Source organism: Myxine glutinosa, chromosome 2 (genome assembly GCF_964187855.1).
Source record: "Myxine glutinosa chromosome 2, kmMyxGlut1.1, whole genome shotgun sequence".
NCBI lineage: Eukaryota > Metazoa > Chordata > Myxini > Myxiniformes > Myxinidae > Myxine > Myxine glutinosa.
In genome coordinates, this window is record NC_136262.1 from 259856887 (window position 1) to 259870557 (window position 13671).

A 13671-nucleotide genomic window follows, 5' to 3' on the forward strand; every position below is an offset into this window, starting at 1 on the left:
TTTAAAGACCTGGAGGGAGGAGTGGGATTGAAGGGAGTGGGGGAGTTTGTTCCAGAGGCGGGAGAAAAGGGGAATGAAAGAGTGAAGGTGAGCAGAGAGCCTAGACTTTGGCAGTTTAACCAGAAGAGGGTTGCAGGCAGATCTTGTGCGACCTGAAGGAATATTGGGGGGACAGAGCACAGAGAGAGCTGGGGGAGCAAGGCCGGAGAGGAGTCGGTAGAAGACAGAAAGACCACCAACCTGCCTGTGGTGAGTGAGTGAAAGGCCCTCGGCATTGACTACATCGCAGGAGATTCCAATGATTCTGAAAGCTTTGGCCTCAACAGCGTGAAGCCGAGCAAGGTGTGAGGCAGGAGCACCAGCCCAGAGGGGGGAACAGTATTCCATTGAGCTGCGGATGAAAGCCTTGTATGTGGTGAGGAGCTCAGGTGTGCCAAGGAAGGACTTCGCACGACGGAGGATGCCCAGTCGGCGACTGGCTTTGGAGGCCAGCTTGGAAATGTGGTTTTCCCAAGAAAGATCATGGCAGATAGTGAGACCCAAAAGCTTGAGCGACAGAACTTCTTGGAGAGGATTGTTGAGAAAGTAGATGGGAGGGTTGTCCAGTCGGTCCTTTCGGAGAGACATTGTAAGAGTGTGAGATTTGTCAGGATTGAAAGACATGTTCCACTTGTTTGACCAGTCTGTGATTTTGTCCAGGTCTGCAGAGAGTGAGGAGGCTGCAGACTGCCGATCTGAGGGATGAGGAATGGAGCGACAGAGAGTAGAGTCGTCAGCAAAGAGATAGAGAGGATTTTCAAGAGAGTCAGAGAGATCATTGATGAAGACCAGAAAAAGCACAGGGCCCAGAACACTACCTTGGGGAACTCCAGCCTGAACAGGAAGAGGAGATGAGAGAAACCCATTCAGGGCCACACGTTGACTACGACCAGAGAGGAAGTCCACCAGCCATGCGTGGAGATTTCCATGGATACCAAAGGAGGAGAGTTTGGAGAGCAGAGCAGGGTGCCAGACCGTATCGAAGGCACGTGATATGTCGAGGGAGACAGCTCTAATTTCCTGTTTGGCGTTGAGGACCTCCATCCATTGTTGAGAAAGCAGAAGCAGCATGTCCAGAGTAGAGTGACCAGGTCTGAAACCAAATTGATGATCAGAGATCAAGCCATTGGAGAAGAGGAAAGATTTAATATCTGAAGCAATGATGGATTCCATGACTTTGCTGATAATTGGGAGGAGGCTGATTGGTCTGTAGTTGCTGGGATCTGTTTTTGCACCTTTTTTGTGCAAAGCGGTGATGTTGGCTGATTTCCAAGCAGATGGCAGATGACCTTGAGCAAAAGAGAGGGTGAAGAGAACAGAAAGAGGGAGTGAAAGTGCAGAAGAACATGATTTTAGGACCCGTGGGCTGATGCCGTCAGGACCAGTTGCAGAATCAGAGTCGAGGGTTGCCAGAAACTTTTCCACCTTGTCAGGAGGAAAGGACACAGAGTCCAGGAGCAGCTGGGTACGACTGGGTACGGTGGGTACAGAGAGGGATGGGTTTGGGACACAAGATTTAGAGGCAAACACAGAGTTGAGGCATTCAGCTTTTTCACGTGCGGAGTCAGCCGTTAAGCCGTTTGAGGTGAGGGAGGGGATGGAGGGGGAACAAACACCAGAAACAGATTTGACCAGACGCCACCAGGATTTGGAAGAGGGAGACAGATAAGAGAGTTCGGTCTTGAGAATGGTGAGATATTGTTTCCTGGCTCTCCTGAGGGTGGACACACACTTGTTTCGGGCTTTGTGAAAGGAAATGAGATTTCCTTCCGTTGGATTTGCTTTCCAGGAGACGAAAGCAAGTTGTTTCAGGGCAACAGCCTCACCACAAGATTCCGTGTACCATGGACGGGAGGAAGGGTATGACAACTGAAGACGAGATGGTATAAATCTGTGCATGAGAGAGAGCAATTTACTTTGAAAGAATTCCCAGGATGAGTTGATGTCAGAGGCGGTAGAGATGGGAGACCAGTCCAGATGATTGATGGCTGCTTGAAGACCATGCCAGTTGGCCTGAGTGAAATGCCAGACTCGTCGACGCTGAGGAGGCTCTCTGAGAATGGTCAGAGAGATGTCCACTTTGACAAGCACATGATCAGATGAGCCGATTGGAGCAGAAGAAGAGCAGCAGACATTTTCAGGGAAGTTTGTCATAACCAAATCCAGAAGAGAAGATGCTCCGTTGACTGAGATCCGGGTCGGGAAATTGACAGATTGTGTCAGTCCCAGTGAGTCGCAGAAGTCCTTTGCTGAAGAGCCATGGCTGGTGAGAGAGGTACCCACACCCAGCCAACTGGCATGGTGACAATTGAAATCACCACATATGAGGAAGAGAGAGTTGGGATGGGTAGATAGAAGTTGGTCCATATTATCAGACAGTGAGATGTAGATGGAGTCATCGCTGATTGGTGGACGGTACAACACACATATGAACAAAAGGTGGGAGCGAAGGGGAAGCCGTAGCCAAAGGTATTCCTGGGGGTGAGGTGGAGAGAGGGCAGTGGAGGGCGAGTGAGGAAGAGAGTTTTTTTATAAAGATAGCAACCCCACCTCCAGGACGAGGCTCAGGTCTATCATACCGGAGGAGGGAGTAACCTGGGAGAGATACCAAGGCATCAGAGACATCATGAAGGAGGAAAGTTTCTGTTAAGCAGATCACATCTGGTTTGTCAGAAGCAACCTGTATGGAGAGGTCAGTCAAGTTTGAGCGAAGGCCCCGGATGTTTGAGGTCCATACCGTTAATGAAGAGGAAGGGGGAGCATCAGGTCCAGAACAGGGGGGGGGGGGGGGAGGGGTAGGGTAAGATGTGGAAGAGGAGGAAGAGGTAGGGAGAGCTGTTGAAGGTGTGTCAGAGATTTCAGAATAGCTTGGAGAAAGGGAAGAATGGGGCGGGCAAAAGGTTTGATGGAGATTGGGTGAGGCACAGTGAGGTGTTATTTGAGGAGGGGGAAGAGCAAGGCAGAAGGTTTGGGGAGATGAAGGTGAAAGTTGGAAGGAGGAAGAAGCAGGGAGGATGCTTTGAGGAGGGGGGGTGAGAGGGGAGTCTCGGAGGGGAGGAGCGAGGGAGAGTCTCGGAGGGGAGGGGTGTGGGGGGAGTTTAGGAGGGAGGGGAAGGAAGGGGCAAGGGGGGAGATTTGAAAGGGATGGGTGATGGGGAGGATTTGGAGGGGAGGGGTGAGATTGGATTTTGAAAAGTGTACGATTCATGGGAAACGAACATTTTTTGCAAAATGAGTTTGAGACCTTCGAGTCAAAAATACATTTGAGGACACTGGAGGAGGGATGGAGTTCTGGATAGTTTAGGGAATGTAGAAAGGAGGAACTGTAAGAGATGGTATTATATATATTTTTTGGAATGAATAGATTTGGTGAGCAAGACGAAAGCATCCTTTTGTAGGAAAAGAAGAAAAGGGTGTTATTAAAGTGCGGCGTTACGCGCGCTGCTTGTGAGCAAGGAGGAAGCGGACAAGCGGTAACATATAAACGTCTTTATTGTAAGACTGCACTGTAACACTGTACTGTTCCGGGCTGGGCGCCCGGTGTATATCATGAGGCCACGCCTACCCCTGGTGCGTGGCCACCGCCCACTTGGTGCGTGGAATGATGTCACCACGCCAGTGGGCTTTTGTGTCCGCCACACGCGCCCCCCCAGAATTCCCGCGCACCTGGAGGGCCAGTTTGCGGGGCAGACGAATGACCCGGCCGAAGCGCCCCCTGGCGATCGGCGGCGTCCGGGGTGCAGGGATACCAGGTGGGATGCCCCTGGCTGCCCCTGGGATGGGTGCAGGACCGGGGGGCGCCGTGGCGGCGGGGCTGGGCGGTGCCGGGGGTCCGCCCGCAGGAGGGCGGCCCCGACGTGGGGGTCGGACCACTGGCGGTGGATGGTCCACATCGAGGTGGGCCGGCTTGAGGCGGTCTACCGAAACGCGGTCAGGAGTACCGCCGATGTCCAGGGTGAAGTGCTTCGCCCCGGTCTCCAGCACGCGGAAAGGCCCGTCGTACGGGGGCCGCAGTGGTGTCCGATGGGCATCGTGGCGGACGAAGACGTACTCCGCCGTGCGAAGCTCCGGGGCGACGTGCGTCGGTGGGTGCCCGTGGCATGCCGTTGGCACCGGGGCGAACCTCTGGGCGGTCTCTTGCAGAGCGGAGCGCTGCTGTGCCGCGGACCATGGTGCCGTGGAGTCGGGGAGGAACTCGCCCGGCACCCGCAGCGGTTGCCCGAAGACCAACTCCGCCGCGGATGCGCGCAGGTCCTCCTTGGGCGCCGTCCGGAGGCCCAGCAGGACCCAGGGGAGCCTGTCGACCCAGCCGCCGTCGCGGAGGGTGGCCCGGAGCGCAGCCTTCAATGAGCGGTGAAATCGCTCACACAGGCCGTTAGCCTGGGGGTGGTAGGCCGTGGTTCGGTGCAGCCGGACCCCGAGCCCCTGCGCAACCGCCCCCCAGAGCTCCGAGGTGAACTGGGGGCCGCGGTCGGATGAGATGTCTGAGGGGGCGCCGAACCGGGCGACCCAGGTGGCGATGAAAGCCTGCGCGACATCGGCCGCCGTTGTCGACGCCAAGGGCACGGCCTCCGGCCACCGGGTGGTGCGGTCCACCATGGTGAGGACGTAGGTGAAACCCCGCGAGGGGGGCAGAGGTCCCACCAGGTCCACGTGGACGTGGTCAAACCGGCGTTCCGGCACCGTGAACGGGGCCAACGGGGCCTGGGTGTGCCGGTGCACCTTGGCGCGCTGGCACGCGAGGCACGTCCTGGCCCAGCCGCGGACGGCCTTCCGGAGGCCATGCCAGACGAACTTGTCGGCGATCAGCCTTTGGGAGGCCCTCGCGCCCGGGTGGGACAGGCCGTGGATGGCGTCAAACACCTGGCGCTGCCAGCCCGCGGGCACAATGGGGCGAGGACACCCGAGGGAGACGTCGCACAAGAGGGCCGCCCCCGCGCCGTCGAACGGCACCTCGGTGACGCGGAGGCCCGTGACGGCGGTCCGCAAGGCCTGGACGTCGGGGTCAGCGGCCTGGTCCGCTGCCATCCGGGCATAGTCGATGCCGAGGTGGACTGCGTGGGCGACGGCCCGGGAAAGGCAATCCGCCACCGGGTTGTCCTTCCCCGCGACGTGCTGGATGTCCGTCGTGTACTCGGACACGGCCGAGAGGTGACGCTGCTGCCGGGCCGACCACGGCTCGGTGACCTTGCCCATCGCGAAGATCAGCGGCTTGTGGTCGACGAAGGCAGTGAACGCCCGGCCCTCGAGCAGATGGCGGAAGTGCCTGACCGCCAAGTGAAGTCCGAGCAACTCGCGGTCGAAGGTACTGTAACGGCGTTCGGGCGGGCGAAGCTGCCGGCTAAAGAACGCCAGCGGTTGCCAAGCTCCACGCACCCATTGCTCGTGCACCGCGCCCACCGCGTAGTCCGAGGCATCGGTGGTGAGGGCGATCGGTGCATCGGGCGCCGGGTGCGCGAGCATGGTGGCGTTAGCCAAGGCGAGCTTCGCGCCCGTGAACGCCGTGTCCATCTGCTCGGTCCAGGTAACGTCGCCTTTGCCCGGCTTACCTCGGAGAGCTTCGTGCAGGGGGCGCAGGAGCTGGGCGATACGGGGCAGGAACCGATGGTAAAAGTTCACCATGCCCAGGAACTCCTGCAGCCCTCTGATCGTGCGGGGGCGCGGAAACCCCTTCACCGCCTCCACCTTGGCCGGCAGGGGGACGGCGCCGTGCCTGGTGACACGGTGCCCCAGAAAATCGATTGTGGCGGCGCCGAACCGGCACTTTGCGGGGTTCACAATCAGGCCATGCTGGCCCAGGCGTTCGAAGAGCGTGCGGAGGTGGCGTAGGTGCTCTTCGCGGGACGCGCTGGCGACGAGGATATCGTCCAGGTAGACGTAGACAAAATCCAAGTCGCGCAGGACGCTGTCCATCAGTCGCTGGAACGCCTGAGCCGCATTCTTCAGACCGAAGGGCATGCGCAGGAACTCGAAGAGTCCGAATGGCGTGATGACCGCCGTCTTCGGGACGTCCTCCGGCCTGACGGGGACCTGATGGTAGCCGCGTATGAGGTCCACCTTCGAGAAGAAGGACCTGCCCGCCAAACGGGCGGAAAAGTCCTGAATGTGGGGGACGGGGTAGCGGTCGGGAGTCGTGGCGTCATTGAGACGGCGATAGTCCCCGCACGGTCGCCATCCCCCGCCGGGCTTCGGCACGATGTGCAGCGGCGACGCCCAAGCGCTCTCTGAGCGCCGAACGATGCCGAGTCGCTCCAGGGTAGCGAACTCCGCTTTTGCCACCGCCAGCTTCGTCGGCTCGAGGCGGCGTGCCCGGGCGTAGACCGGTGGCCCGACGGTGGGGATGTGATGGGCCACCCCGTGCTTGACGGCCCCCGCCGAGAAGGTGGGCCGCGTGAGGGCCGGGAAGCCGGCGAGGAGGCGGGTGAATGCGTCCGCTGCCGGAAGCGTACAGACCAACGTGGCCGGAACCGAATCGTTCGGCAAGCCGCTTGGCAAGCCGCTCGTTGAGCTGGGCAACGCACATGCGAGCGAGCTGAACGTCTCGGCCTGGACAAGCCGTCTGCGCTTGACGTCGACCAGGAGCCCATTAGCGCACAGGAAGTCCGCGCCAAGCAGTGCCATGGGCACTTCGGCGGTGACGAACGTCCATCGGAAAACCTGCCCTCCAAACCGCAGAGAGAGGCAGCGTTTTCCGTACGTACGGATGGGCGTCCCGTTCGCGGCAAGCAGCGCGGGGCCCCCACCCGCGGCGTGCTTGTCTGACGTGCCGGCGGGAATGACACTCACCTGTGCTCCCGTGTCGCACAGGTAACGGCGCCCGGAGAAGGTGTCCGTTATGAACAGCAGGCTGCTCGAACGGCCGGCGCTCATCGCCACAATTGAGCGCCGGCCCGGGCATTTCCCGACCCGTTGAAGGAGCACGGCGGATGACACCGCCGAGCTTCGTGGCCGAACTTGGCGTGGAACCGGCACCAGGTGGTGGAGCTGGAGGAGCGCGGCTGGCTCCGCCAGGCCGGTGGAGTCGACGGGTTTCCCCGCGGTGGCGGTTTTCGCCGCGGCGGTGGGCGGGGCGTGGCGGCGTTCACGAGGTGCGTATCAGCATGCTGCTGAACCACAGCGTGCTGTAGAAGATGATGCTGTGGAACATCAGCGTGCTGTAGAAGATGATGCTGTGGAACATCAGCGTGCTGTAGAAGATGATGCTGTGGAACATCAGCGTGCTGTAGAAGATGATGCTGTGGAACATCAGCGTCGAAGGCCGTGACGGCCACGCCAACGCTCGCCCGCGTGTCCGAAGCGGCGAAGTACTTGTCCGCCTCGGCCGCCAATGCTCGGGGTTCCGTTAGCCCGGTCCCGGCCAACGCGAGGCGAACCTGCGCTGGAAGTTGGCGACGGAAAAGCGCCCGGAATAGCGAACCGGGGGCCTCGTCGCCCAACAGGGACAGCATATGGTCCATTCGGACCGACGGGCGCGTCTCACCGAGCTCGGGGAGATCCAGGAGGCGGTCGGCACGTGCGTCGTCCGTGAGGCCGAACGTGGCTAGGAGTAGCCGCTTGAGTGTCTCGTACTTGTGGCCGTCCGGTGGGTGGCGAAGGACGGACACAACTCGAGCGGCCGTGCCGGGCCCGAGGGAGGCGACGACATGGCAGTAGCGCAGGTCGTCGTTGGTGAGGCGCCGAAGCTGAAACTGGGCTTCGGCTTGAACGAACCAGACCTCGGCCTGGGCCTCCCAAAATTCGGGAAGTTTAATCGCCATTGCCATGGCGTCGTGTTCGGAAGGATCGCTACGGCAGATCCAACGTCGAGGGTCACCAGTAAAGCGCGGCGTTACGCGCGCTGCTTGTGAGCAAGGAGGAAGCGGACAAGCGGTAACATATAAACGTCTTTATTGTAAGACTGCACTGTAACACTGTACTGTTCCGGGCTGGGCGCCCGGTGTATATCATGAGGCCACGCCTACCCCTGGTGCGTGGCCACCGCCCACTTGGTGCGTGGAATGATGTCACCACGCCAGTGGGCTTTTGTGTCCGCCACATTATAATATATGAGAGAAAATAGTTGTTCAGGGGAGAGATTATACATTTCTAACCGCGTGATCGCGAACGAAGAACGAACGAACAAAAAGAACAAATAAACGAATAAGACCTGGGAAGGAAATGTTTTTTTTTTTTTGTTTTTTTTTTTTTTGTGAGTACAGATATTAAACAAGGAGGTACGGGGTGAACGACTGGGACGAAACAGTGAACGAAAATAATTTCAGCGCATTCGACGAATCGCTGAGAGAAAAACAAACCACAAGGTCGGAGACGGTACGGTAGTCCAAGCCTACGAGTACTAGGCCGCAGAATACTCGATACCATTAACCGACGATTGTGTATACATGTACGAAAAATTAGCACCGAAAATTTTCCAAAAGATACGCTATAGGTACATACACCGAAAGATAGATACAGTCTCGACAAAAACACGATTGAGAAATATCACTTAGCTTCGAAAAGACGTGACCTCGCCGTGATCTCGCGAGACTTCTCCAAGTCTCGCGAGACTTCTTCTCCATTGAATGGAGTTCACTCCGACATCCTTTCTGCACACAGCACAGGGCCACTTCCAAGTTCTTTCCACCTCACCATATGCTTTACCACTTGCCATCACCTTCGTCTTTCCCATATTCACCTTCAGACCTTTTGTCTCCATACATTCCTTCCACTTGTTCATCTTTTCCTTCAGTCCATCCATACTTTCCGCAATCAACACCAGATCATCTGCATACAACAACTCCCACGGTAAACCCTCCTTTACGTTCTGAGCCAGCACCTCCATCACAGCTACAAATAGTAGTGGACTTAGTACCGACCCCTGACGCACTCCCACCTTCACCTCAAACTCACCACTGTTCCCGTCCCTTCGTCCTTACAGCTGTGCGCGCTCTTTTGTACATTGCCATCACTACTCTGATCAACCATTCCTCCACTCCTAACTTCCTCAATGCCCATGTCAATACTTTGCGTGGAACCCTATCGAATGCTTTCTCCAGATCAACAAACCCAAGAAACAACTTCTTCCTCTTCTCCATGTACTTCTCCTGCAACTGCCTCACAATAAAAAGCACGTCTGTCGTTCCTCTTCCTGGCATAAATCCAAACTGCATTTCCTCGATCTTCACTTTCTTCCTTATCCTCCTCTCCAACACCCTTTCCAATACCTTCATTCCATGCTCCAATAACTTTATCGCTCGGTACGAGCCACACTCCAGAGGGTCACCTTTCCCCTTGTATAGAGGGACGAGGGTACTCAGTTCCCAATCCACTGTAATGCGGCCTTATTTCCCCACCAGATTACAGATCTCTGTGATTCTCTTCACACCCCAACTTCCTGCTGCCTTCAACGTATCTCCCACAACTCCCGTCGGCCTTCCCGCTTTTCTACTCTTCATTGCTTTCATCGCTTCCTCGACTTCCTTCTCAGTTATCTTCTCTGCCGGTCCTAAAACTGGGTTACTCTCTATGTTGCCATCCCATTCATTCTCTGTATTCAACAGCATTTCCATGTATCTTTTCCATCTTCCTTTAATTCCATCTGGGTCCACAACGATTTGTCCCCCTTCATCCTTCAAGCAACTCACCCCCATCACATCACACCTCTCTTTCTGCTGGCTGCTTTGCAATCCTGAATACCGCTCTCCGACCCTCTTCCGAATCCAAGCGTTCTCCGAACATTTTCCTACATTCCTCCTGCGCCTTTGCTACCTCTTTCTTTGCAGCCTTCTTGGCTTCCTTATAACTTTCATGTTCTGCTGTTTCTACTCCCATATCCTTCGCCTTCTGCCACTCCTTGAAATTCTTCCTCTTCTTGTCAATCCTCTTTCCAACTTCATCATCCCACCACCATGTTTCTGAGTGCCTCGGTGGTCCTTTTGTCCATCCACATACCTCACCAACGGCTCCCAACAGACTATCTTTTATTGACATCCAACCACGTTCAAGCTCAACCACATCATCCTCTACCCTACTCAGCCTCTCTTTTAATGCCTCCCTTACTGTCACCTCTTTCAACCTCCACACCTTCATTCTCGGTTGGTACTTTACCCACCGAGCTCTCCTCGCACCTTTCACCCTTATGTCGCAGACAACCAAGTGGTGCTGTGAAACAGCCTCCTCGTCCGGGATCACCCTTGTGTCCCGGAGGTGCCCCCTTTCTCGCCTACACACCATCAGGTAGTCAACGGTTGTCATCGACCCACCTGACGTGTATGTAACAAGCTTATTATCCTCTTTCTGGAACTGAGTATTACAAATCAACAAATCAGCTCCATCAGCAAACTCCAAAATCCTTTCACCTTCTCCATTTCTCACACCATATCCGTAACCCCCATGAACTCCCTCAAAACCGTCCATACTCCTTCCCACATGTCCATTTAGGTCTCCTCCTACCACAACAACTTCCTCATCTTTCACGTTTTCCATCAGCTTCTCTATCGCACACCAGAACTTGTCCTTCTCTTCATCGCTCCGACCGACCTGCGGAGCATATCCCGAGATGACGTTCACCAAGAGCTTTCCAATCATCATTTTCACCATCATCAACCTATCACTCACTCTAGTCACACTCACCACACTGTCTACAAACTCCTCAGAAAACAGGACACCAACCCCATTCACGCCCTCCGGGCACCCTTGCCACATAAACTTGTATTTCTGTCCCTGCCTACCCTTCACCATTCTCACACCACTTCCCTTCCATCTCGTCTCTTGCACACAACATATGTCCACTCTTCTTCTGACCAATACTTCCACCACTTCTGATCTCCCTGTCATTGTCCCTACATTCCATGTCCCAAACCTCAGAAACCGATCTCCACTTCGGGCTGTACCCTGCCCATATGTAGTTGTAATTGTCATGGTTCTCTTTTTGAGGCAATGTTTTTATGGCCGGATATCCTTCCTGACGCCAACCCTCTTAGTCGTTGTCCTTCCGATACAACACCAGTGTAATTTTCCATCAAATGTGAACACATTGATTGGTTATCCTTACAGACTAAAAAACTATGGTACATTACTCTAAATTTGAGATGATTGAGAAACATGACATTACAAAAGTGACGATATTGTACTGTGGCACAACTCAAGGGGGGCAGTTAGGGCTCACAGAGTAGCCTGGAGGTGTGCGCACACCTTTGAGCTTTGTATCCTGGTTTGAATCTCAACCCAGCTGTAAACTGTAATCCTGGTGCTTCACCTGCAGAGGGAGGCATCAATGTGTTTGTTGTACTTCAGATGGACATTAAATTCAGCGTCCCGTCTGCCAACAATTGTGATTGGGCATGAAAGATCACACTGTCTTTTACAAAGAGTAGGTGAGTTATCGCCGGCACCCTGATTTTTTTTTAAAATAAATTATCTCCACCTTCAGTTGAATGGCAAGCTTGGGCAACTGTTTCATGAAAAACCATCCCTGGCCAATCCCACAAGGGGGCAATAATTGTTGTTGTTGAAGAGGTAGTTGTAGTGAGATCGCCAGGGGCCATTTATATATTATGTGAGGCATAGCATCGGCGGCGAGAGTGGGGGGGGGGGGGGGGGGGGAGTGGTCGAAAGTCTATGCCACATCCATAGACTTTTGACCCTCCCTCACCCCTCATCCAGGTGAGGAGGGGTGACAGCCGACCCCCCCCCCCCCTTGTTTCTTTTGTGCCATACATCTCCCTTTTTCCCCTTCTCCTTACTCCTACTTCCTACATGTGCCATATGGAGGAAACTCCTTACCATCCCAAGCCATAATCAAGCTGTCATTCTCATCTTTAATGCCTTGTCGAAAACAAACTTCACAATTCTGTATTTCTCTCTCAGCCGACAGCAGCAAGTGCGCAGCGAGACGGAGGAATGGAGCTCAGAAAGTGAGAGTGAAAGTGAAGATGAAGAAGAGTTACAGCTCATTCTAAAGGAACTTCTGCGCCAGAATGAAGAACTGGAGGTGACTTCTCTTGTGAGGTTTCTGAATTGAGCAGGTTATGCCAGAATCAAAATGCATGAGCTGAACAGCGTTTTTGGCAACAATCTTCTGATGGAGACTTCAGCTTTCATTCTCGAAGCATCCCATATTTTTACAATCTTTTAAGTGGTGATTTGTGACAAGTGATAACCTTATGTCTGTCAATAGGAAAGTACGAGCTTCAGGTTCGTCGAGTGGGGGCCTCATATAATCAAATAGTAATATATTTTAGATATTTATGGGAAACTTTTTACAATAAGTCAGACTTTATTACACAACGTTTTTAGCTCACCTGGACTTTAGTCCGAAGAGCTTATGCGATCAAGCAGTGTGTCCGTAGGTCAGTGAGTGGGCGAGTCCATAAACACTTCAATCGTTATCGCTTGAATGAAGCCTGGTCACAAGCTTCATATTTGATGCCTAACGAAGGTGTATTGACAGCATCAAAATCTGCACTCAATATGGATATCTATAGGGGAGCGGGCGGGTGGCAAAATAGGTATTTGCTCTTTTTTTCTTCTTTTTTTTTTGCATACAAGATCGAGGCTCGTGTAAGAGCTAACATCAATCACAAAAAATATAAACGGACACACAAAACATACAATAAAGGGGAGCGGGAGACAAGATGGGGAGAGAGAGGGAAGCACACAAGTACAACAGCAGAGAACAGGGACATCGGGACATCTGTGGGAGGGTGAGGGCTTGGGGTGAGGAGGCAAGGGAAGGGGGGGAGGGAGGGTGTGTTTTGGGGGTGTAAAAACACATGGACACTGCTAGGACTTCCAGGAAAGAAGTCGGTATTTCAAAAAAGTGGATCTGGGGTGAAATTAAAAGGGGTAGAAAAGATCAAGGTTTTGGATCCTTTTTTCCTTTTAACTGTTGATTTGGAAGTTTTTACAATGAAGGAAACACGTATCGGGAGTACATACGACATCGGGAAGACTAACTGCACGCGTCTTCAGTATCAAGCTTAAATCTGTCATGGCGGATCTGAAGAGCGGAATGCTTGGAGAAGTGGTGGGCTACTTCGGCATGAAGTAGGATCAGAAACGTGGACTCCCACACTGCCACATCCTGCTGATACTTGCTCCCGCATGACGTTATTTTCCCGGGTGCCGCACAAACGGCTGCACCGATCGAGATTTAACGGATGTTTATATAAATCGTTTAAAAGAAAAAAAAGCCTTCAATTTCTGATATTTAGCCTTTTAATTTGGGCCTCCCAATTGAAGCCCCGCCCGTAGGGCGGGTATATATTATTGTTATGTCGGTAGAGTAAAGTAATATCTAGAGTCAGGTAGATCTGAATAGGTAACATGCTTCGTCTGTCGCGATAGGGAATCTACCTGTAATAAGTTCTGTGTTCTGTTCGACATTATTATAATAGATCTTATTATAATAGATCTATCTTATTATCCTAGAACAAACGTATATGGTTAAGTATGTCATTATGTCGCTATGTATGTATGTTTATATGCGACGAAAACGTCTTCTTCTTCTTCAAATAAAATTACCATCCTCTTAATTAACCCTCTTAATTGCGTTAAGACTGCTGAGACCCCTCAGACCTTTGATGACCCTTTAATTCCCCCAAGACCCTTCAGACCACCAAGACCCCTGAAGGCCTGAAATACCCTGAAGAC

At 53.8% G+C, this 13671-nt stretch overlaps 1 protein-coding gene across 1 annotated transcript in view; it reads left to right on the forward strand.

Moving 5' to 3' along the window:
• The window catches only part of RALBP1 (ralA binding protein 1), a 137607-nt gene that overhangs the window by 94238 nt on the left and 29698 nt on the right, over positions 1-13671 (forward strand). The window contains exon 10 of the mRNA XM_068105826.2: positions 11887-12010. Coding sequence (XP_067961927.2) covers positions 11887-12010 — 124 coding nt within the window. The remainder of the gene's footprint in view (positions 1-11886; positions 12011-13671) is intronic.